The 26,728-nt window shown below is 41.9% G+C and overlaps 1 protein-coding gene across 1 annotated transcript in view; it reads left to right on the top strand.

Annotated features, from left to right (window-relative positions):
- LOC132382383 (protein unc-13 homolog C-like) overlaps positions 1-26,728 on the top strand; it is a 575,658-nt gene that overhangs the window by 178,242 nt on the left and 370,688 nt on the right. The window contains 1 exon segment of the mRNA XM_059952510.1: positions 19,311-19,480. Within this exon segment, the coding sequence (XP_059808493.1) occupies positions 19,311-19,480 (170 nt within the window).

Raw genomic sequence — 26,728 nt, 5'->3', positions numbered from 1 at the left:
CCCTACCAGGGATAGGGTTCCTCGTGTCCTCACCACCCCCCCCCCCCCCAGCCTCTGTGTCCAGTACATAATTCTCTGGGACTTCTGCCATCTCCAATGTGATGCCACCACCAAGCACATCATTCTCTCTCTCCCCCAAATGCTCTCCCTGTTGGGATCGCTCCCTACATGATTCCCTTGTCCGTTCATTCCTCTCTACTGATTCCCTCTTGGCACTTATCCTTGCAAATGGAACAAGTGCTACACCTGCCCCTACACCACTTCCCTCACCTCCATTCAGTGCCCAAACAGTCTTTCAAGATGAGGTGACACCACCTGTGGGTCTGTTGGGGTCCTATGCCGTGTCCAGTCCTCCCGGAGTAGCCTCCTGTATATAGGCGAGACCCAATGTAGATCGAGAGACGGTTTCACCAAGCACCTATGCTCCATCTCCCAGTGGCCACCCATTTTAATTCCACTTCCCATTTCCGTTCCACTATGTTAATATAACAACACCTTATATTCCATCTGGGTAGTCTCCAACCTGAAGGCATGAACGTTGATTTCTCAAACTTACAGTAATGCCCCCCCCCCCCCTTTCACCATTCCCTTTTCCCTCTCTCACCTTATCTCCTTGCCTGCCCAATGCTTCCCTCTGGGGCGACTGCCCCCTTTTCTTTCTTCGATGACCTTCTGTTCTCTTCTGCCGGACTCCAACTTGTCCAGCCCTGTACCTCTTTCACCAATCAACTTCCCAGTTCTTTATTTCGTTCCTCCCCCTCCCGGTTTCACCTATCACCTTCTCTTTCTCTCTCCCTTTTAAATCCACTCCTTGTCTTTTTTTCTCCAGCCCTGCCAAAGGGTCTCGGCTTGAAATTTCGACTGTACATTTTTCCTTAGGTGCTGCCTGGCCTGCTGATTTCCCAGTGGCCAAACAGTTTAATTCTGATTTCCATTCCTGTTCTGACATGTCAGTCCTTTGCTATTGCTTCTGCCAAAATGAGGTCTCTCATGGGGTGGAGAAGCAACACCTTATATTTTGTCTAGGTAGCTTCCAAACTGATGGCATGAATATTGATTTCTGCTCCTGGTTAAAAAAAATCCACACCCCCTCCCCTCTTCTTCTATTCCCCACTCAGGCATCTTACCTCTTCTCTTTTGCCTATCATTTCCCCTTAGGACTCCTCCTCTTTCCCTTTCTCCTATGGTCCACTCTCCTCTCCAATCAGATTCCTTATCTTTCCAACCCATCTGACCTCACCTGTTAGCTTCCAGCTAACTGCTTTCTCCTCTCCTCACCCTTTTATTCTGGTGTCTTTTCCCTTCCTTTTCTTCTTGAAGGAGGGTCTTTGCTCAAAAAGTTGACTGTTTGTTTGCACAGATGCTGTCTGACCTGCTGAGTTCCTCTAGTATTTTGTTGTGTATTGCATTGAATTTTCAACAACCGCAGACTTTCTTGTGTTTATGATTTGCTGTTATTGTTTTGTCTCAATGGTCTGTGAAATTAATTGCTCTGCATGAACAGTATGCAAGACAAGCTTTTCACTGTACATTGGTACATGATAACAATAAGCCAATTGCATTTCCAGGCTTTTGAAATATGATCTGTTAATGTACCTCATCATTATTTAACACATACAGTACATAATTTAAAAACCATAAATTTCAATAAGAAATAAAATTTTATATATATATAGTGCAAATTGAGAACAAAAAAAAAGTGCAGTTGTGTAAATTGTCCAATAAGAAATCTTTGGTGGTGGGGAAGAAGCTATTCCTAAAATGTTGAATGGGTGTCTTCAATCTCCTGAACCTCCTCCTTGATGGTAGCAATGAAAAGAAGGCAGGCCCTGGGTGATGGAGCTCTTCATGATGGATACCGCCTTGTGAAGATGTCCTTAATGCTAAGGAGCCTAATACCCATGATGGAGCAAGCTAGCTTACAACTTTCTGCATCTTTTTCCAATCCTGTGCAGTGACCCTTCATACCAGATGGTGATGCAACCAGTTTGAAAGCTCTCCACAGTACACCTGCAGAAATTTGTAAGAGTCTTTGGTGTCATACCAAGTCTCCTCACACTCCTAATGAAATATAGCCGCTGTCAGTGAGATTGAGAGCTAGTGAGAGATAGTGAGATTGCATCCACTGTAGACCTATTGTGGCATTAGGCAAATTGCAACAGGTCCAGGTCCTTGCCTGGCCATGACCAACCTCTCAAAGCAATTCATCAGAGTGGACATGAGTGCAGCTGGATGGTTATCACTGAGACAGCTCACAGTGATCTTCTTGGGTACTGGAATGATTGTATCCCTTTTGAGCAGGTGAGATTGAAGATGTTCTTAAGTACTCCAGCCAACTGTTTGGCACAAGCTTTCCATACCCTTCCATGTACACCAGCAGAGCCTAATGAAAGCTGCTTTGATGTCAGCCTCTGAGACAGAGATTACAGGGTCACCAGGTGCTGCAGGGATACACAAAGGTGTAGTTTTATTCTTCCTTTCAAAGCGTGCATAAAACGCTCCCAGCTCATCTGGGAGTGAAGCATCACGGCCATTCATGATATTAAGTTTTGCCTTGTAGGAAGTAATGGCCTACAAACCCTGCCAGAGCTGAACTACATCCAATTCTGTCTCCAACTACAGCTGAAATTGTTTTTTTTCGCTTTGAAAATTACCTTTAATCCTGGCCTATACGTTGGGAGTAGCAGAGCAGCTTGATGGCACGGTAAACAAGAGAAATTCTGCAAATGCTGGAAATCTGGCAACACAAACAAAATGCTGGAGGAACTCAGCAGACCAGCCTGGCTTCTCTGGTTCCACAGGTGAATACCTGTTTTATACAGTATACAGTACAGGACCGAATTACATAAGGCAGATAAGGAAACTAAACAAATTATTGCAAATTCAAAATACTGCTAATACTGGAAATTTTTGGAAATAGGTAGCAGGCAGACATCATCTATAGAGAGAGTAAGAGGAAGCTAACTGATTCTTCCTACACAAACAACATGAGAGAAGTAAGTTACTCATTTATAAAGCCAATATAATCATCCGGCATTTTCAATATTATTCTAGCACAATGATTTCATCATTCTTCCAACTGCAGAGATGGATAATGATTTAAACATTGTAAACAAAACAATAGTGATTCCACTAAGCCTCAATATTCAATAACTCACTTGAAAAAGATTACATCACGAATCAACCAAGATGGTTATTGTTGTAATCAAAAAACATTTTCTTCTTAGCACGGTCATGTGAGTGCCTAGTTGAGGCAATAACACCTTCCAAAGATGAAAGAGACTGGGGCTCGGTTGTTGATAGAAGTGAAAAATGTCTATACAAACTGCCCATTGGAAATAATTCAATATACCTCTTGGTAAAACCTATAAACTTTTATTGAAATGAGTCAATTAGCTGGTAATATGCAATAGATAATTTTTTTAAAGTTTTGTTACATTTTCCTTGTCACTTTGTTTATAGACTATACAAAGTACTCATTTTTGAATAAAGTATTAGATTTAGTTTTTCCTAATACAGCCATATTTAACATGTTTCTTATACTTCATTTTCTGCTTTTCCAGTTTATAAATCCTTCAGCCTACATTCTTGAGAAGGAGCAATACTGAACCAGGCAGGTTAAGTAACTGAAGTGGCAGTTGGGGAGTATTTTGGATCCAGTGACTACAATTTGGTTGTTTTAAAATAGTTATAGAACAGATAGTACAGGTCCAAAGGTTGAAGTCCTGAAATGGAGAAAAGCTAATTTTGAAGGCTTTAGGCAGATATTAGTGACTCTCTTTAAAGACAAAGGAACAGTTGGCAAGTGGGAAACTTTTAAAAGGGCCATATCAATAGTCCAGGGGCAGCATATTCCTTTTATGGTAAGGGATAGACATACCATGTTCGCGAACCCTGGCTGATGAGAGGTATCAAGGCTCTGGGCAGGGAAAAGAAATAAGTATATATTGCTTTTAGGCAACTGGATACAAATGAATCAAAAGGTTTAAGAGCATGCTTAACAGAGTGAGATGGATTTTACAGGCAGGGTTAAAGACAATCCCAGGAGATTCTTCAGTTATATTAACAGTAAAAAAGTGACCAGGTAGAGTCTAGTTTCTCTTTAAATCAATCAGGGCTACCAGTGGGTGGATCCATAGAAGATGACCAAAATTTCTAATGTCTATTTTTCTTTCATGTTTACTAAGGAGAATATAATAGATGCCACAGAAATGAGGGCAATAAGCAGTGAGATCTTGGAATATATGCATATCATGAGGAAGGAGGTATTTGCAGGATTGTAGCACATTAATATGGGCAAATCTCCAGGGCCTGACCAAGTGCATTCCCATACCTTTTGAAAAGCCAGTGAATAAATCATGGAGCCCCTTATGGAGATATCTAGTTTGTCATTAACTGCTGGTGAAGTATCAGAAGACTGCAGGGTGGCTGATGTTGTTCCATTGTTCAAGATGGATAGCAAGTACAGGCCACCAAACTAAAGGTTGATTAGCCTGACTTCAGTTGTAGGGAAGTTATTAGAGGGTATTCTGAGGAAAAGGTCTAGCATTACGTCAGTCAAGGCCTGATTAAGAATAGTCAGAAAGATTTTGTGCATGGGAGGTCATTGCTGATAATTCTGTTCAAGTTTCTTGGAAGATGTAATTACGGGAATATCTGAATGTAGGGCAGTTGAAATTGTCTATAGATTTTAGAAAGGCCTTTGACAAGGTCCTAGGACCAGCACGTAAGTGTATCACAAAGAAGACAAAAAAACACTTTTACTTCTTTAGAGTTTGCATTGATTCGGCATGTCACCAAAACCAAAAACTTAAGACAATGGGGCGTATATTAACCTAGACTGATATGGAAGCACCAATGCCACTGGAACAGAAAAGGTTACAGAAAGTGAGGATACAGCCCAGTCCAACACAGGCGAAGCCATCCCTACCATTGGGTGCATTTACATGAAGTGCTGCCACAAGAAAACAACATCATCATCAAAACATCCATCATCAAAATTCCCACCATCTAAACCATGCCTTCTTGCTACTATCATTGGTTAGGAGGTACAGAATCCTTAAGTCCCACAACACTTTGTTCAGGAACAGTTTTACAACCTTTTACAACTCATTTTCTCATATTATTTTTATTTGCACAATTTCTCTTTCTGCACATTGATAGCTTTCAGTCTTTGTTTATGTATAGTTTTTCATAAAATTCTATGATATTTCTTTTGTTCCAGCAAATGTCCTCAGGAAAATGATTCTCAAGATAGCATATACATACTTTGATAATAAATTGACTTTGAAGGTCCTGAACGGCAGGCTGGTCTTCAAGATTAGGTCACATGGGATTCAGGGTGAGCCAACAGGTTCAGAATTGGCTCAATAATAGGAAGCAGAAGTGATGGTTGAAGGTCAATTGCTGAATGGTGGTCTGTAACTAGTGAGGTGCTTCAGGGATCAGTGTTAGGATCTCTGTTATTCACTAATTATGTAAATTATTTGGATGTGAATGTACATGAGTTGATTAGCAAGTTTGTTGATGATATTAAATTAGGAGATCTTGTTGATAGTAAAGCAGGTTACAGGGAATCACAGGGAGATCCTGATCACTTTGGGAGATAGGCTGATGAATGGAAGATAGATTTCAACATATGTATGAGGTAATGCTTTTTGACTTTTAAACCAGGGTAGAACCAATACAGTGAATGGCAGGACATTGATAAGTATTGTGGAACAGAGCAACCTGGAACTATAAGTGCACAGTTTGATGGTCTCCATGCTACAGGACTGCTTTGATGATGTCAACTGGAATGTCTTTCATGATGAGGATGTCTCCGAGTTCACAGAAAGGGTCACAAGTTTCATCCAGAAGCGCATCGAGGATGTTGTCCTCCAGAAATCAGTCACAGTCTACCCAAACCAGAAACCCTGCATTAACGGTTGCATGTGTGCTGCACTTATCACGCAACACAGAGCTTACATTGCTGGCAATCAGCAGGAGCTCAAGAAATGCAGCTATGATCTGCGCAAAGTTATCAAGGTAGTGAAATGACAATACAGAGACTAGATTCAGACACAACTCTCCATCAACAACACACACAACTTATAGGAAGTTCTGCACACCATCACAGACTTCAAAGCTAAGTGCAATGGTGCTGCCAACATCACTGCTTCTCTCCCAGATGAGCTAAATTTTTTTTATGCTCGGTTTGATATCGGCAACACTGAGCCCCCGAGGAGAGCTGCTGAAGCACCTGCAACCTTGGTCGTCTGAGGCTGAAGTACACAGGTGTTTCCAGTCACAAGGCTGTGGGACCAGACAGCATCCTAGGGCGAGTACTCAGGATGTGCACAGCACAACTGGCAGGTGTGTTTACTGACATTTTTAATATTGACCTCTCCCAGTGTAGAGTGCCCTCCTGCTTCAAAAATCCACCATTGTCCCTGTACCTAAAAAGACCAATGTAGCATGTCTGAATGACTGGCATCCTGATGCACTCACCTCAAAAATGCTTTGAGAGGCTGGTCAAGGGCTACATCTGCAGCATGCTGCCACCCACACTGGACCCCCTGCAATTCACCTACCAACACAACTGATCAACAGATGACACAATAGCCACAGATCTACACACTGTCGTTACAGATCTAGAGAAGAAGTAAGAAAGCTGTCCATGGACTACAGTTCAGCATTCAACACCATTGTTCCCTCCAGGCTCCATATGAAGCTCAAAAACCTCGGTCTTGACCCTGCCTTGTGCAGCTGGATCCTGGACTTCCTGTCAGGTCATCGGCAGGTGGTAAGAGTGGGCTCCCTCACCTCTGCCCCTCTGACCCTCAACACAGATGCCCCTCAGGGCTGTGGCCTAAGTCCCCTCCTTTACTCTCTGTATACCCATGACTGTGTGGCCACCCACAGAGCCAAGCTGCTAATTAAATTTGCTAATGATATTAGATGTATTGGCCTAATCTCAAATAAAACGAGAAGAAGTCATCACCCTGACACAGTGTTGTCAAGAAAACAACATCTCCCTCAATGTCACAAAAATAAAGGAGCTGGTTGTGGATTACAAGAAGAATGGAGACAGGCTAACCACCATTGACATCAGGAGATCTGGGGTTGAGAGGATGAACAGCTTTAGGTTCCTCGGCATCCACATCACTGAGGATCTCACATGGTCTATACATACCGGCTGTGTGGTGACAAAAGTACAAGAGCGTCTCTTTAACCTCAGACAGTTGAAGAAGTTTGGTACGGGCCTCCAAATCCTAAGAACTTTCTACAGGGGCACAATTGGGAGCAGCCTGACTAGCTGCATCACTGCCTGGCATGGAGACTGCAGGACTTGGCAGAGAGTGTTGTGGACAGCCCAGCCTATCTGTAGATGTACATTGACCACTACTTGGGACGTTTACAAAGACAAGTGTGTAAAAAGAGTCTGAAGGATCATTGGGAACCTGAGTCACCCCAATTACAAACTGTTCCAGCTGCTACCATCTAGGAAGTGGTACCACAGCATAAAAGCCAGGACCAACAGGCTCTGGGACAGCTTCTTCCACCAGTCCATCAGACTGATTAATTCACACTGATACAACTCTATTTTTATGTTATATTATTATAAATGATTATAAATTGCACATTTAGACAGAGATGTAACGTAAAGATTTTTACTCCTCATGTATGTGAAGGATGTAAGTAATAAAGTCAGTTCATTTCAAGTGCCCATGGTGGCGGATAAGGTATTTGACTCATCAGTCAGAGTAGGAATGGAAACATGACACTGTTGTGATACAATCGTCGGTGAGATCACCCTGTTCTGGTCACCCTGTAATAGAAAGGGCATTGTCAAGCTGGAGATTGTGCAGAACAGGTTTACAAAGATGCTGTGAGGACTGAACAACCTGAGTTATAGGTAAAGGTTGGCCACACTGATTTTCATTTCCTGGAGCATAGGAGAATGAAAGTCACCTCATAGAAATTTGTACTGTTATGTGTGATGAGCAAACCATGGGGAGATGGGTTCCAGAGTTGACCCCCTGTGAACTATGCTGCTAACAAGAGAGAGAGATAAAGAGGGAGAGAAGCACCATGCTGCACATGCTGATAATGAGAGAGAGAAACAAGCATTTATAGTTATGGCTTCTTCGCTAATTGTTGACTTTAATTCCAAGGATTTTGCCTGCTTGTGTGAATCCCTGCTGACACAGCAGAGTGGTGCCAGGTGCCTGCTGAGACAGCAAGGAATGGCCCAGTTTGATGGACATGGACAGTTGATGGATAGCTGGTACCCCAGCAGGGGAGATAAAAGATGAGTCTGCTCAGACACTGGGAGACACATCACAGGACACTGAAAGAGGGTTTTGCACCCACAGGAAGGTGGGGGCTTGGAGGATCGATTCCGGGGAATCGGTCAGAGGCTCACAGTGTGTGAAGGAAGGCCAGTGGGGGCTTGTGTGTGTGCCCACCCTCGCCTGGGTGACAAGCTCATCACTGAAGAACAGACTGGCCTGGAACAGAGGGGTCATAATCGGTGACCACAATGGTACAACAGAACAAGAAGACAACAGAAGGTTTGCCTGCTGCAGCTGCTCATCTCTCTCTCTCTCTCTCTCTCTCCAACGTTACAACAGCAACTGCCTCAACCTAAACTGAACTGAACTGAACTCTGCATTGTCTTAAGACTATTCATTTATCCCCCAGACTTTGATAGAGCTTGGTTTTGAGTTATATTTCCACACCTCTGTTTATATCATTACTAACCTGTTTTATATGTATATTTGCATTTTTGATACTGTATTACTTAGTTTACTAATAAACACTTTTAGTTACAATACCACCAGACTCCAACGTATCATTCCATTTCTGCTGGTTTGGTAACCCAGTATGTGACAATGCTATAAAACTATTGTGAAAGGATGGTAGGGTTAACAAAGAAAAGCTTATGAAAGGTTCAAGAAACTAGGTACCATTAGAGCTCTAGAAAAATACAAGTTTGCTAGGAAGGAGCTTAGAAATTGAATTAGGAGAGCCAGAGGGGCCATGAGAAGGCCTTGATGAGCAGGATTAAGGAAAACCCCAAGGCATTCTACAAGTATGTGAAGACCAAGAGGATGAGCTGTGTGAGAATATGACCAATCAGGTACAATAGTGGAAACATGTGCATGGAGTCAGAGGAGGTAACGGAAGTACTTGATGAATACTTTGCTTCAGTATTCATCAGGGAAAAAGAACTTGGCAATTGTCGAATGACAGCGGACAGAAATGCTTGAACATCTAGATATTAAGAAAGAGGATGTACTAGAGCTTTTGGAATGTATTAACCATATAACCATGTAACAATGACAGCATGGAAACAGGCCATCTCAGCCTTTCTAGTCCTTGCCGAACGCTTACTCTCACCTAGTCCCACTGACCCGCACTCAACCCATAACCCTCCATTCCTTTCCTGTCCATATACCTATCCAATTTTACTTTGAATGACAATACCGAACCTGCCTTTACCACTTCTACTGGAAGCTCATTTCACGTCACTCTGTTCCACTCTCTGAGTAAAGAATTTCCCCTTCATGGTACCCTTAAACTTTTGCCCCCAACTCTCAACTCATATCCTCTTGTTTGAATCTCCCCTACTCTCAATGGAAAAAGCCTATCCACCTCATAATTTTAAATACCTCTATCAAGTCCCCCCTCAACCTTCTACACTCCAAAGAATAAAGACCTAACTTGTTCAATCTTTCCCTGTAACTTAGGTGCTGAAACCCAGGTAACATTCTAGTAAATCTTCTCTGAACGCTCTCCATTTTGTTGACATTTTTCCTATAATTTGGTGACCAGAACTGTACACAATACTCCAAATTCGGCCTTACCAATGCCTTGTACAATTTTAACATTACATCCCAACTCCTATACTCAATGCTCTGATTTATGAAGGCCAACATACCAAAAGCTTTCTTCACCACCCTATCCACATGAGATTCCACCTTCAGGGAACTATGCACCATTATTCCTAGATCACTCTGTTCTACTGCATTCTTCAATGCCCTACCATTTACCATGTATGTCCTATCTGGATTATTCCTACCAAAATATAGCACCTCACACTTATCAGCATTAAACTCCATCTGCCATCATTCAGCCCACTCTTCTAACTGGCCTAAATCTCTCTGCAAACTTTGAAAACCTACTTCATTATCTACAACACCTCCTACCTTAGTATCGTCTGCATACATACTGATCCAATTTACCACCCCATCATCCAGATCATTAATGTATATGACAAACAACATTGGACCCAGTACAGATCCCTGAGGCACACCGCTAGTCTCCAACCTCCGACCTGACAAACAGTTATCCACCATTACTCTCTGGCATCTCCCATCCAGCCACTGTTGAATCCATTTTACTACTTCAACATTAATACCTAATGATTGAACCTTCCTAACTAACCTTCCATGTGGAACCTTGTCAAAGGCCTTACTGAAGTCCATATAGACAACATCCACTGCTTTACCCTCATCAACTTTCCTCGTAACCTCTTCAAAAATTCAATAAGATTTGTCAAACATGACCTTTCACGCACAAATCCATGTTGACTGTTCCTAATCAGACCCTGTCTATCCAGATAATTATATATACCATCTCTAAGAATACTTTCCATTAATTTACCCACCACTGATATCAAACTGACAGTCCTATAATTGCTAGGTTTACTCTTAGACAATGGAACCACATGAGCAATACGCCAATCCTCTGGCACCATCCCAGTTTCTAATGACATTTGAAATATTTCTGTCAAAGCCCTTGCTATTTCTACACTAACCTCCCTCAAGGTCCTAGGGAATATCCTGTCAGGACCTGGAGATTTATCCACTCTTATATTCCTTAAAAGTGCCAGTACTTCCTCCTCTTTAATTATCATAGTTTCCATAACTTCCCTACTCATTTCCCTTACCTTATACACTTACCTTAAGTGAGATAAGCTACCGGGTCTGGATGAGATGTACCCCAGGCTACCGTGGGAAGCGAGGGGGGAGATTGCTGAGCTTCTTGTGATGATCTTTGCATCATCAATGGGGTCGGGTGAGGTTCCAGAGGATTGGAAGATTGCAAATGTTGTTTAAGAAAGGGAGTAGAGATAACCCAGGAAATTATAGACCAGTGAGTCTGACTTCAGTGGTGGGGCAAGTTGTTGGAGAAGATCCTGAGAGGCAAGATTTATGAGCATTTGGAGAGACATAATCAAATGACCTGGATAAAGAAGTAGAAGGGTGGGTTAGTAAGTTTGCTGATGACACAAAGGTTGCAGGTGTTGTGGATGGTCTGGAGGGTTGTCAGATGTTACAGTGGGACATCGATAGGATGCAGAACTGGGCTGAAGAAGTTGAAGATGGAGTTCAACCCAGATGAGTGTGAAGTGGTTCATTTTGGTAGGTCAAATTTGGAGACAAAATATAATTTAATGGCGAGACTCTTGGCAGTGTGGAGAATCTGGGAGAACTTGGGGTCTGAGTCCATAGGACATTTAAAGCTGCTCACAGGTTGACAGTTGTTAAGATGGTGTATGGTGTGTTGGCATTCATCAACACCGGGAGTGAGTTCAAGAGTCATAAACTAATAGAGTGCAGAGGAGATTTACAAGGATGTTGCCTGGATTGGAGAGTGTACCTTATGAGAACAGGTTAAATAAGCTTGGCATTTCTTCCTTGGAGCAACAGAGGATGAGAGGTGAGCTGATACAGATGTATAAGATGATAAGGGGTTTTGATCGTGTGGATAGCCAGAGGCTTTTTCCCAGGGCTGGAACAGCTAACATGAGGGGGCATAGTTTTAAGGTGCTTGGAAATAGATACTGAGGGGATGTCAGGAGTAAGGTTTTCACACAGAGAGTGGTGGGTATGTGGAATGCACTACTGGTGGCAGTGGTGGAAGCAGATACAATAGGTTCTTTTAAGAGACTCCTGGATAGGTACATGGAGCTTAGAAAAATAGAGGGCTATGCACTAGAAATATTCCAGGCAGTTTCTAGAGTAGGTTACATGATTGGCATAACATTGTGGACCGAAAGGCCTGTAATGTGCTGGATGTTTTATGTTCTATGTTCTAAAATCATAAGTCATAATTTTCCCCAAGGCTGGGGAGTCCAAACTAGAGGCCACACAATCAAAACAAATGGGGAAATACTTAAAAGAGACCTGAAAGGTAAGTTCTTAAGGCAGACAGTAGTGAGTACCTGGAATGAGCTGCCAGAAGAGGAGTGAGGAAGTTGAGGCAGGTACAATTGCAACATTTAACATTGAATAGGTCACACAGAGGGGAGGGGCTTGAAGGGTTATGATCTGAACACAGGCAATTGGGTCTAACTGTGAGGATTCTGTGGTTGACATAGTTGGACCAAAGGGCCTGTTCACATGCTGTATTAGACAAGGTGAGGAGGTGCTGAAGAGAGATCTTAGGGAGCTCGATAGAATGCTGAATAACATGACCTCCAGGGTAGTAACCACTGGATTGCTGCTTGTGCCATGCCCCATTGAAGGTAAGAATATAATGAGTTGGAAGGTGAATGCATGGGGGAAAGGGGGCAAGATTGATAGATCATTGGGATTTCTTTCTTGGAAGGTACAACCTGTGCAAAAGGGACAGGTTTCACCTAAATCCAAAGAGGACCAATACCCTGCTGGGCAGGTTTGCTTGAGTTGATCAGGGGGGGTTTCAACTAATTTGGCAGAGGAATGGAAACCAGAGTGATAGTGCTGAGGATGAGGTAGTTGGTGCAGTGGGGAGAGGCTGGTGATGGGGCAATATTGCAGTGAACAGGATGAGTGGCAATGTAAAAGGCAGATAAAATCAGAAAGGGTGAATACAGGACTGAAGGTGTTATATTTGAATGCAAATATAGATAAACTTGTAACACAGTTACAAATTGGTATGTATGATGTTATAGGGTCACTGAATCATGTCTAAAAGAAGACTATAGCTGGGAGCATAACATCCAAGGATACACATTGTATTAAAAGGGCAGCTAGGTAGGCAGAGGGGTGGTGTGGCTCTGTTGTAAAATATGAAATCAAATCATTAGAAAAAGGTGACATAGGATTAGAAGGTGTTGAATCATTATAGATAGAGTTAAGGAACTGCAAGGGTAAAAGGACCCTGATGGAAGTTGTATACAGACTACCAAATTATAGATATAGAAAATTTGTACTGAAAGGGCAATGTTACTATAGACATGGGGGATTTCAATATTCAGGTTGATTGGGAAAATCAGGTTGGTGCTGGATTCCAGGAGCGGGATTTTCTAGAATGTCCGAGATGGCTTCTTAGAGCAGTTCGTGGTTGAGCCCACTAGGGGATCAGCTATTCTGGATTGAATGTTGTGCAATGAACCAGAATTGTTTAGAGAGCTTAAGGTAGAAGAACCCTAAGGGGAAAATGATGGCAATACAATCAAATTCACCCTGAAATTTGAAAAGAAGCTAAAGTCAGATGTGTCACTGTTACAGTGGAATAAAGAGAATTACAGAGTCATGAGAGAGGAGATGACTAGAATTGATTGGAAAAGAACACTGGCAGGGATGATGGCAGAGAAGCAATGGCTGGAATTTCTGGAAACCGTTCAGAAGGCACAGGATATATACATCCCAAAGAGGAAGAAGTATTCTGAAGTAAAAATAACACAACCGTGGCTAATGAGAGAAATCAAAACTAATATAAAAGCCAAAGAGAGGGTATATAATAGAGCAGAAATTAGTGAGAAGTTAGAGGATTGGGAAGCTTTTAATAACCAACAGAGTGCATCTAAAAAGTCATTAAGAAGGAAAAGATGGAATACGAAAATAAGCGAGCCAATAATATTAAAGAGGATACCAGAAGTTTCTTCAGATACATAAATTGTAAAAGAGAGATGAGATTAGATATCTGACTACTGGAAATGCTGTTGGAGAGGTGGTAATGTGGGACAAGGAAATGGCGGATGAACTGAACAAGTATTTTGCATTGGTCTTCACTGTGGAAGACACTTGCTGGAAGGTCAAGGGTCTTGGGGGTAAGAAATGTGTGGTTGCCATTATTAAGGAGCATGTTCTTGCGAAACTGAAAGGTTTGAAGGTAGACAAAATGGTGTGCACCACAGGGTTCTGAAAAGGGTAGCTGAAAAGATTGTGGAGGCATTAGTAATGATCTTTCAAGAATGACTAGATTCTGGAATCATTCTGGAGACTGGAAAATTACAAATATCACTGCACTCTTCAAGAAGGGAAAGAGGCAGAAGAAAGGAAATTATAGACCAGTTAGTCTGACCTCAATGGTTGAGAAGAAGTTGGAATCGATTATTAAGGATGAGGTGTCAGGGTACTTGAAGGCTCATCATAAAAAAGACTGTAGTCAGCATGGTTTCCTCAAGAGAAAATCTTGCCTAACGAATAAGAGGAATAGACAGAGTGGACAGCCAGCGCCTCTTCCCCAGGGCACCACTGCTCTGTACAAGAGGACATAGCTTTAAGGTAAGGGGATGGAAGTTCAAGGGGGATATTAGAGGAAGGTTTTTCACTCAGAGAGTGGTTGGTGTGTGGAATGCACTGCCTGAGTCAGTGGTGGAGGCAGATACACTAGTGAAGTTTAAGAAACTACTAGACAGGTATATGGAGGAATTTAAAGTGGGGGGTTATATGGGAGGCAGGGTTTGAGGGTCGGCACAACATTGTGGGCCAAAGTGCCTGTAATGTGCTGTACTATTCTATGTTCTATGTTCTAAATCTGTTGGAATTCTTTGAAGAAATAACAAACAGGATAGACAAAGGGGAATTGGTGGATGTTGTGTACTTGGATTTTCAGAAGGCCTTTGACATGGTGCAACACATGAAGCTGCTAACAAGTTAAGAGCTCATGGTATTACAGGGAAGATACTAGTGTAGGGTAACATAATTGGTGGAAATGTATTAATTAACAATCACCAATATTGAGTTGGGTTCACTTTAAGAGGCTGATCTGATGTAGTTATGTAATTCCATGAAGTTCAGTTACCATACTTTATGTTCAGGTTTTGGAGTACAATAAATGAATTGTTACAATTTTTCTTAAACAAAACTGTTCACATTGTTTTATTTGTGAAAACCTACTTTGGTGACCCTGATGCTTTAGGACAATTCCAGAGTTATTGAACATGTCAGCCAGTGTTGTCGCTTTGAAACTGCTGGGGTTTTGGGAGCAAAATGCTGTTGCTTGTTTGCACCAAGTCAAGACCCAATTCACACGGTGAGAAATTACCATTGACACCAAATATTTCTATGTAGTAGTGTCGTTCAGCAGCTCCACTGTTGAAAGAGTGGTGAGTCTACTTGAATACCCACCTGAAGAGGATAGATACCAATCACTGAAAACTCACCCTTTACAGACTTTTGGACTATTGGAGTCTGTGCACCAAACAGTTGCTCTCCTTAACCGGTTTTGGCACTGCTCGGCCTTTGGAGCTAATGGATCACATGCTTTCTCTCCTGGGAAATCACCATCCTTGTTTTATTTTTAAAGAACTCCTCATACTGCACATCGCTGATAAAGTTCGCATAGCCCTCACTAATGCATCCAGGAAGGACTATAGGGAACTTGGTAAAATGGCTGATAGTAAGAATCAGAATCAGGTTTATTATCACTGGCATGTGTCGTGAAATTTGTTAACTTAGCAGCAGCAGCAGTTCAATGCAATACATAATCTAGAAGAAAACAAACAAAATAAAATAATAATAATAATAATAATAATAAATAAATAAGTAAATCAATTACAGTATATGTATATTGAATAGATTATAAATCATGCAAAAACCACATATATATTTTAATAAGTGAGGTAGTGTCCAAGGGTTCAATATCCAGATAGGAATCAGATAAGCAGAGGGGAAGAAGCTGTTTCTGAATCACTGTGCTTTCTGTACCTCCTATCTGATGGTAACATTGAGAAAAAGGTATGCCCTGGGTGCTGCAGGTCCTTAATAATGGATGCTGCCTTTCTGAGACACCGCTCCTTGAAGATGTCCTGGTACATCTTCAGGATGGAGCCGACTAAATTTACAACCCTCTGCAGTTTCTTTTGTTCCTGTGCACTAGCCCCACCACCCATACCAGACAGTGATGCAGCCTGTCAGAATGCTCTACATGGTACATTTATAGAAATTTTTGAGTGTATTTGTTGACATACAAAATCCCTTCAAAGTCCTAATGAAGTATAGTCACTGTCTTGCCTTCTTTATAACTGCATCGATATGTTGGGACCAGGTTAGATCCTCAGAGATCTTGATACCCAGGAATTTGAAACTGCTCTTTCCCTCCACTTCCAATCCCACTATGAGGATTGGTATGTGTTCCTTCATCTTACCCTTCCTGAAGTCCACCATCAGCTCTTTCGTCTTACTGACATCGAGTGCTCGGTTTTTGCTGTGACACCACTCCACTAGTTGGGATATCTTGTTCCTATATGCCCTCTCCTCACCATCTGAGATTCTACCAATAATGGTTGTATCATCAGCAAATTTATAGATGGTATTTGAGCTGTGCCTAGCCACACAGTCATGGGTATAGAGTAAGAGTAGAGCAGTGGGCTCATCACACACCCCTGAGGTACACTAGTGTTGATAGTCGGTGAGGAGGAAACATTATCACTAATCTGTACAGTTTCTGGTCTTTCAGTTAGAAGTTGAGGATCCAATTGCAGAGGGAGGTACAGAGGCCCAGGTTCTGCAACTTCTCAATCAGGATTATGGGAATGATGGTACTAAATGAGCTATAGTCGATGAACAGCATCTAGACTGTTTGTGTTTGTGTTGTCCAGGTGGTCTAAAGCCATGTGAAGAGCCATTGAGATTGCATCTGCCGTTGACCTATTGTGGCAATAGGCAAACTGCAATGTGTCCAGGTCCTTGCTGAGTCAGGAGTTCAGTCTAGTCATGACCAACCAGCATTTCATCACTGTTGATGTGAGTGCTACCAGGCGATAATCATTAAGGCAGCTCACATTATTTTTCTTAAGCATTGGTATAATTGTTGCCTTTTTGAAGCAAGTCTGTATCCGTGAGAGGCTGAAAATGTCCTTGAATTCTTCTGCTAGTTGGTTGACACCCTGGTTAGCCTCTCAACAGCGTTCTACTCTCCTCAGTAAATTCAATCCCTACCTCCCATTATGGCATACGGCATTTTTGGGTTCCTGTTGACCTCGTTTGTTTTTGTCCGCCATGGTGAACACCACTATCCTCTTAGGCCCCCTTACAATGGCCCATTCTGCATTTTGGAATGGAAAAAAAAAATTTTTTTATCATAGATAAGAGGGGTAAACCTGCAAGTATTTCAGTAGATTGCCTTAGACTGGCCCACCAAAATTTGGAGGATTCCGCTACGATGTTCCTGCTGTCACGACATGACCATGAGCATGTCAACTCACGACTGGGCAAGCCAGAGGTGCCTACTGTTCCTCCACCCTTGGAACTCAGGATCCGAGCCGGCTGGCTCGCCATGCTGGTTCTAGTAAATTCTGGGAGGGCCTGTGCAGGGTAACATAAGTGGTGGAAATGTACATAATTCACAACCAGTGACAATGAACTGGAGTTTCACTTTAAGAGGCTGGTCTGACGTGATGATGTAATTACATGAAGTTCAGTTACCATGCATTGTGTTCAGGTTTTGGAGTACAATAAATGAGTTTGTTACATTTTTTCTTAAACGTAAAATGCTTCAAGTCATTTTATTTGTGTATACGTACACTGGTATGGACAAAGCAGTGGTCGATTGGCAGGACGCAAACAGTGGAAATAAAGGGAGCCCCTTTTGGTTGGCTGCCAGTGACTAGTGTCATGGGACCGTTTCTTTTTATGTTATATGTCAATGACTTGGATAATTAATTGATGGCTTTGTTGCAAAGTCTGCAAACAAAATGAAGACAGGTGGAGGGACAGGTAGTTTTGAGGAAGTAGAGAGGCTACAGAAGGACTTGGATTAGGAGAATGGGCAAAGAAGTGGCAGATGGAATACAGTATTGGGAAGTGTATGGTCATACATTTTGGTATAAGAAATAAAAGGGTAGACTATTTTCTAAATAGAGAGAAAATTCAAAAATTTGAGGCACGAAAGTACTTGGGAGTCCTTGTGCAGGATTCCCTAAAGGTTAATTTGCAAGTTGATTTTGTGGTGAGGAGGGCTAATGTGTTAGCATTCATTTCAAGAGGACAAGAATGTAAAAGTAAGGATGTCATGATGAAGATTTATGAAGCACTGGTGAAGCCTCACTTGAAGTACTGTGAGCAGTTTTGGGCCCCTTAATTTAGAAAGAATGCACTGACACTTGACAGGGTTCAGAGGAGGTTCATGAAAATGATTGCAGGATTGAATGGCTTGTCACATGAAGAGCTTTTGATGGCTCTGGACCTGTATTCTCTGGAATTCAGAATAATAAAGAATAATAATAAACCTAATTGAAACCTATCAAATGCTGAAAAGCTTCAATAGAGTTGATGTGGAGAGGATGTTTCCCATGGTGGGAGAGTCTTCGACCAGAGGACACAGCCTCAGAATTGTATTTTCAGGTTGTCCTTTTAGAATGGAGATGAGGAGGAATTTCTTTAGCCAAAGAGTGGTGAATTTGTGGAATTTGTTGCCACTCTTGGCTGAGGATGCTAAGTCTTTACATATATGTAAGGCAAAGCTTGATAGATTCTTGATTGGTCAGGGCATGAAGGGATACGGAGAGAAGGCAGGAGATTAGGGCTGAGAGGGAAAATGGATCAGCTATGGTGAAATTGTAGAGCAGACTCAATGGGCCAAATGTTCTAATTCTGCTCCTATATCTTATGGCTCCAAATAACATACCCATTTTGATAAGGAAAATGTGAAAGAAGTAAACTGTGTATACTTGCTGTCTGACAATTGAAATCAGCCATATTTATGGTTATTTAGTTTAAAAATTGTATTTTTAGCCTTCATGCAGCTCACCATGGATTAGAACATTAATGGCACTAAATAAGTTTTCACAGAGAGCCATAAGTCTAATGACTTCTTAAGCCAGGGGCAACAGTTCTCCTGACATCTCATTTGTCTCAGTTTTAAGTAATTGTTTAAAAAAAACTAGAAGAATATTTTGTTTTCAAGGCTACACAATACAGTTAAGCAAAGGCATAATCTTCTGCAAAAGGTTGTTAATTTCTCTGATATCACTTTAATTATATGATGAATTATTTCTGAAAGATGTTGTCAATAAAACAAAGTTTCTAAATAAGAAAAGAGGGGTTTATGAAGTCACGTTCATTGTTGAACTGTACTCTTGATTTACTTTCTTTTTAATTTGTGTGCAGTGAGTGCCATAATTCCACTGATAGAATAAAGGTTAGAGTCTGGGATGAAGATGATGACATCAAGTCTCGAGTTAAACAACATTTCAAAAAGGAATCAGATGACTTTCTTGGACAAACAATTATTGAAGTCCGAACATTGAGCAGTGAGATGGATGTCTGGTACAACTTGGGTATGTATTGTTTAATGCTGGCTATTTCTGGGGTACATTAATGAGTTTGTTTAATAGTAAACTGGAATATAATGTGTATAAATGATATTGAACAGGGTGTAAACAAGCATTTTTCTTCCTTATTCATGTGATGGTGCAGTACGAATGTGTTCTCTGGCAAGACTACAGTCTTGTACAGGTAGACCACCCAGGTAGATAGGGTGGTTAAGAAAGCTTATGGGGTGTTAGCTTTCATAAGTCGAGGGATAGAGTTTAAGAGATGTGATGTAATGATGCAGCTCTATAAAACACTGGTTAGGCCACACTTGGAGTACTGTGTCCAGTTCTGGTCGCCTCACTATAGGAAGGATGTGAAAGCATTGGAAAGGGTACAGAGGAAATTTACCAGGATGCTGCCTGGTTGAGAGAGTATGGATTATGATCAGAGATTAAGGGAACTAGAGCTTTACTCTTTGGAGAGGAGCAGAATGAGAGGAGACATGATAGAGGTGTACAAGATATTAAGAGGAATAGACAGAGTGGACAGCCAGCACCTCTTCCCCAGGGCACCACTGCTCAATACAAGAGGACATGGCTTTAAGACAAGGTGTGGAAAGTTCAAGGGGGATATTAGAGGAAGGTTTTTTATTCAATAGACAATAGGTGCAGAAGTAGACCATTCGGCCCCTCGAGTCTGCACTGCCATTCTGAGATCATGGCTGATCATTCACTATCAATACCCAGTCCCTGCCTTGTCCCCATATCCCTTGATTCCCCTATCCATCAGATATCTATCTAGCTCCTTCTTGAAAGCATCCAGAGAATTGGCCTCCACCGTCTTCCAAGGCAGTGCATTCCACACCTGCACAACTCTCTGGGAGAAGAAGCTCTTCCTCAACTCTGTTTTAAATAACTGACCTCTTATTCTCAATCCATGCCCTCTGGTACTGGACTCTCCCAACATCTGGAACATATTTCCTGCCTCAATCCTATCAAATCCTTTAATTATCTTAAACGTTTCAATCAGATCCCCTCTCAATCTCCTCAATTCCAGCGTGTACAAGCCCAATCTCTCCAATCTCTCTGCGTAAGACAGCCCTGCCATCCCAGGAATCAACCTAGTGAATCTATGCTGCACTTCCTCAACTGCCAGAATGTCCTTCCTTAAACCTGGAGACCAAAACTGTACACAATATTCCAGGTGTGGTCTCACCAGGGCCCTGTACAAATGCAAAAGAACATCCTTGCTCTTGTATTCAATTCCCCTTGTAACAAAGGCCAACATTCCATTTGCCCTCTTCACTGCCTGTTGCACTTGCTCATTCACCTTCATTGACTGGTGAACTAGGACTCCTAGGTCTCTTTGCATTTCTCCCTTACCTAACTCGACACCGTTCAGACAATACTCTGCCCTCTTGTTCCTGCTTCCAAAGTGGATAACTTCACATTTATTCACATTGAATGACATCTGCCAAGTATCTGCCCACTCACCCAGCCTATCCAAGTCTCCCTGTATTCTCCTAACGTCCTCTTCGCATGTCACACTGCCACCCAGTTTAGTATCGTCAGCAAACTTGCTGATATAGTTTTCAATGCCCTCATCTAAGTCATTGACATAAATCGTAAAGAGCTGTGGTCCCAATACAGAGCCCTGTGGTACCCCACTAGTCACCTCCAGCCAGTCCGAGAAACACCCATTCACTGCTACCCTTTGCTTTCTATCTGCCAACCAGTTTTCTATCCATGTTGAAACCCTGCCCCCAATGCCATGAGCTCTGATTTTACTCACCAATCTCCTATGTGGCACCTTATCGAATGCCTTCTGAAAATCTAGGTATACAACATCCGCTGGCTTACCCTCGTCTAACATCCTTGTTACACCCTCAAAAAACTCCAACAGATTAGTCAAGCATGATTTGCCCTTGGTAAATCCATGCTGGCTCGACCTAATCCTATTTCTGCCATCTAGATGTGCCACTATTTCGTCCTTAATAATGGACTCAAGCATCTTCCCCACGACTGACGTTAGGCCGTTTTCTCCTTCCCTCCCTTCTTGAAAAATGGGATAACATTAGCCACTCTCCAACCTTCAGGAACTGATCCTGAATCTAAGGAACATTGGAAAATGATTACCAATGCATCCACAATTTCCTGAGCCACCTCTTTTAGAACCCTCGGATGCAGACCATCTGGACCCGGGGATTTATTAGCCTTCAGTCCTACCAGTCTACTCATCACAGTTTCTTTCCTAATGTCAATCTGTCTCAATTCCTCTGATATCTTATGACCCTGGCCCATCCATACATCTGGGAGATTGCTTGTGTCCTCCCTGGTGAAGACAGAGCTAAAGTACGCATTAAATTCTGTTGCCATTTCCCTGTTTCCCATAACAATTTCTCCCAATTCATTCTTCAAGGGGCCAACATTGTTCTTAACTATCTTCTTTCTCTTCACATAGCTAAAAAAGCTTTTGCTATCCCCTTTTATATTCCTGGCTAGACTGAGCTCATACCTGATTTTTTCTCTCCGTATTGCTTTTTTAGTTAAGATCTGCTGCTCCTTAAAACTTTCCCAATCATCTGTATTCCCACTCATCTTAGCCCTGTCATACTTCTTTTTCTTTAATGCTATACAATCTCTGACTTCCTTTGTCAACCACTGTGGCCCCTTCCCCCTCTTTGAATCCTTCCTTCTCATTGGAATGAACTGCTTTTGCATCTTTTGTATTATCCCCAAGAATATCTGCCACTGCTGATCCACTGTCTTTCCTGCCAGGGCATCCGCCCATTTAACTTTGGCCAGCTCTTCCCTCATGGGAGTTCAGGGAGTGGTTGGGGTGTGGAATGCACTGCCTGAGTCAGTGGTGGAGGCAGATACCTACCACTGACATCTCCTCTGTACCTACTCCCCAGCACCTTAAACCTGTGTCCTCTTGTGGCAACCATTTCAGCCCTGGGAAAAAGCCTCTGACTATTCACATGATCAATGCCCCTCATCATCTGTGTGTGGAATGCACTGCCTGAGTCAGTGGTGGAGGCAGATACACTAGTGAAGTTTAAGAGACTATTAGACAGGTATATGGAGGAATTTAAGGTGGGGGGTTATATGGGAGGCAGGGTTTGAGGGTCGGCACAACATTGTGGGCCGAAGTGCCTGTAATGTGCTGTACTATTCTATGTTCTATGTTCTAATTGTTCTTGAACCGAGTGCCTTGGCCATTTCATGAACAGATAATTGTCAACCATTATTTTTTGTCAACCATAAGAAGAAATTGTTCTCAAATGGCAGTGATAATCAACCATAGCTGTGAAGAGAAGTTAATGACTGCATGAAAGCCAAGGAAAGGGCATATGAGTTAGCAAAAATGGGTGGGAAGTTGGATGATTGGGAAGCTTTTAAAATCCATCTGAAACACCCTGGTTTCCTCGGCTGCATAAGTCTAGCGAAGACAATCTCTGGCCCCACCAAACTTGTGAGATTGAGGTGTGAGCCCACCGCAAACCCTCTGTATGTGTAGGTGCTGTGTAGTTCACTACCCTGTTAAAATGAGTGCCACAAAATAACAGACAGTACACTGTATACAATTAAAAGATTTATCTTTATAATTCTTAATTTGACTAAAGGGTTAGTAAAGAAAACAAAAAGAAAAGGGCCATTTTAATGAAACAGTTTAATGTGCACAAGTTGGAGCTCACGGTTTCCCCAAGACACCGATCCTCAATCAATCTTACCCTGGGCTTTGTTGTATCACGGTCCTGCTCTGGGTCAGATCCTACAACCTCTTCTCTCTTTGTCCTCTTGAAGCAATAGAAAACCCCGAGCCCAACCTTAGCATCCGTCACCAGAGAAACCTGCCCTTCAATTTGACCATCCTAACTGGATGGCACACATTTCTCATCCCTTATCTTCAACAATGACCCAAGCATAAGCTGAAATGAAGCAGCTTGCATAGATTAGCACCAAGCGAAATACATATACGTAACAGTAAAAAATATGAATGAGGAAATTGCACAACAAAAGGCAACTAAAAATAGGGAAAGATGAAATATGAGGACAAACTATCCAATAATATAAAGCAGGTTACTAAAAGTTACTTCAGTTACATAAAGAGTAAAAGTAAAGTGAGAGTTGATATTGAACCACTGGAAAATGATGCTGTTGAGGTAGTAATGGGGGACAAAGTAATGGCAGATGAACCTAATGTGTGCGTTGTGTCAGTCTTCATTATGGAAGACACTAGCAGTGTGCCACAGGACCATGAATGTCAGGGAGCAGAAATAAGTGCTATTGCTATTATAAAGGAAAAAAGTGTTAGGCAAATTCAAAGGTCTGAAGGTGGATAAGTCACCTGGAGCAGATGGACTACATCCCAGAGTCCTGAGAGAGGTTGCTGAAGAGATAACGGATGCATCGGTCATGACCTGTCAAGAATCACCTGATTTTGGTATGGTTACATCGAACTGGAAAATTGCAAATATCACCACACTCTTTAAGAAGGAAGGAACACAAAAGAGAGGAAATTATAGTGTAGTTATTCTAACCTCAGTGGTTGGGAAAGTTGGTGTCCATTATTAACGACGAGGTTTCTGGATACTTGGAGACTAATGATAAAATAAGCCAAAGTCAGTATGGTTTCTGTAAAGGGAAATCTTGCCTGACAAGTCTGTTAGAGATCTTTGAGGAAGTAATAAGCAGGGTGCTCAAAGGAGAGGCAGTGGACATCATTTACTTGGACTTTCAGAAGACATTTGATAAGGTGCCATGCATGAGGCTGCTTAACAAGATAAAATCCTATGGCATTAGAGGGAAGGTACTGGCATGGATAGAAGAGTGGCTGACAAGGAGGAGGCAGCAAGTGGGTACTAAGGGGGACTTTTCTGGTTGGCTGCCAGTAACTAGTGATGTTCCTCGGGGGTCAGTGTTAGGGCTGCTGCTTTTCACATTGTTTGTCAATAGTTTAGATAATGGAATTGATGGTTTTGTGGCAAAGGTTGCAGATGGACCGAAGATAAGTGGAGTGTAGGTAGTGCTGAGGAAGCAATGCAATTGCAGAAGGTCTTAGACAAATTGGAAAAATGGGCAAAAACGTGGCAGATGGAATACAGTGTTGGAAAACGTATGATAATACATTTTGGCAGACAATTACCTAAATGGAGAAAAGGGTCAAAAATCAGAGGTGCAGAGGGACTTAGGCATCCTTGTGCAAGACACCCGGAAGGTTAGTTTACAGGCTGAGTCTGTGGTAAAGAAGGCAAATGCAATGTTGGCATTTCTTTCAAGGGGAATAGAATATAAAAGCAAGGAGACAATGCTGAGGTTTTATAAGACACTAGTCAGGCCACACTGGAGTATTGTCAACAGTTTAGAGCTCATAACTCAGAGAGGATGTGTATCATTGGAGAGAGTCCAGAGGAGGTTCACAAGGATGATTCTGGGAAAGAAGGGGTTAATATACGAGGAGTGTTTAGCAGTTTGGGCCTGAACTCACTGGAATTTAGAAGAATGAAGGGTGGGGGTTGGGAGGTCTCATTGAAACCTACCTAATGCTGAAAGGGCTAGACAGGGTGGATGAGGAGAGAATGTTTTCTATGGTGAGGGTATTCAGAATTAGAGGGCACAGTCTCAAAATTGAGGGGTAACTTCTTAGAACAGAAGTAAAGAGGAATTTTTTCAGTCTGAGAGTAGTGAATCTGTGGAACACTCTACCACAGACTGTGGTGGAGGCCAGGTCCATGGGTATATTAAAGGCAGAATTTGATAGTTTCCTGATTGGTCAGAGCACTGAAGGATATGGTAAGAAGGCAGGTGTGTGGTGTTGAATGCAATCCAGGATCAGTCATGATAGAATAGTGGAGCAGACTCAATGGGCTGAATGGCGTAATTATGTTCCTATATCTTATGGTTTAACTGTACTGACTGCTCAGGTACGTGATCCTGCTAAGTGACTGGACAGGTGGAGAATAATGTGGAAAATTGAGACTTTACTTATGTTATTAAGAACATTAGAAAATACTAATCTTTTCACATTGTGTACATTAATGTATAGTGCAGAGGTACGTTCATGTGGTGATTCAAGAAAAGGAGGTCGGTACAACAAAAGATCAGGAAGAAGAATGTTAACTTGGGCTTTATTCTTAATTATACTTTATTCATATGCATAAGTGGAATGAATTATTCTGTAAAAGAACAGAATTTTACTCAGATCACACCTAGTTTACTTACTTTTGGGTTCCTTCCTTACCAAAGAAAAGATATATGTATGGGAGAATCAAGGTACATTGATTCATTAAATAGATCCCCAGGGTGAAGGACTTGCTTTGGAAGGAGAGATCAGCTGGTTCATATATGACTCTGAGTCCCTACCAGCCTGCAGTGATAGCCTTTTGATTGATGATACTTCCAAGTCCTTCTACTTCATTGCCGATTAGCACAACTGAAATACTTCTAAGCATAAAAATATTTGAGAATATTTGATCTTTTATACTTATATACTTTGAAACAATTAACTTGTGTACCATAGAACCATAGAACATTACAACACCTTCTTGGCTGTGCCAAACCATTTTTCTGCCTAGTCCCATTGACATTCACCTGAACCATATCCCTCCATACCCCTGTCATCCATGTACCTGTCCAAGTTTTTCTGAAATATTGAAAGTGAGCCCACATTTACCACTTCATCTGGCAGCTCATTCCACACTCCCACCACTCTCTGTGTGAAGAAGCCCCGCCCCCAATGTTCCCTTTAAACTTTTCCCAATTCACCCTTAACCCATGTCCTCTGGGTTTTTTTTCTCCCCTAGCCTCAGTGGAAAAAGCTTGCTTACATTCACTCTGTCTATACCCATCATAATTTTATATACCTGTATCAAATCTCCCCTCATTCTTCTATGCTCAAGGGAATAAAGTCCTAACCTATTCAACCTTCCACTGTAACTCAGTTTCTCAAGTCCCAGCAACATCCTTGTCAACCTTCTCTGCAGACTTTCAACCTTATTAATATCCTTGCCGTAATTAGGTGACCAAAACTGCACACAATACTCCAAATTCAGCCTCACCAATGTCTTAAACAACCTCACCATTACATTCCAACTCTTATACTCAATACTTTGATTTATAAAGGCCAATGTACTAAATGCTCTCTTTATGACCCTATCTACCTGTGACATCACTTTTAGGGATTTATGTATCTATATTCCCAGATCCTTCTGTTCTACTGCACTCCTCAGTGTCCTACCATTTACCTTGTATGTTCTACCTTGGTTTGTC

The sequence above is a fragment of the Hypanus sabinus genome, chromosome 28 (assembly GCF_030144855.1).
Source record: "Hypanus sabinus isolate sHypSab1 chromosome 28, sHypSab1.hap1, whole genome shotgun sequence".
NCBI lineage: Eukaryota > Metazoa > Chordata > Chondrichthyes > Myliobatiformes > Dasyatidae > Hypanus > Hypanus sabinus.
The sequence above is the reverse complement of the archived record's forward strand: the minus strand, read 5'-3'. Positions and strand labels throughout refer to the sequence as shown.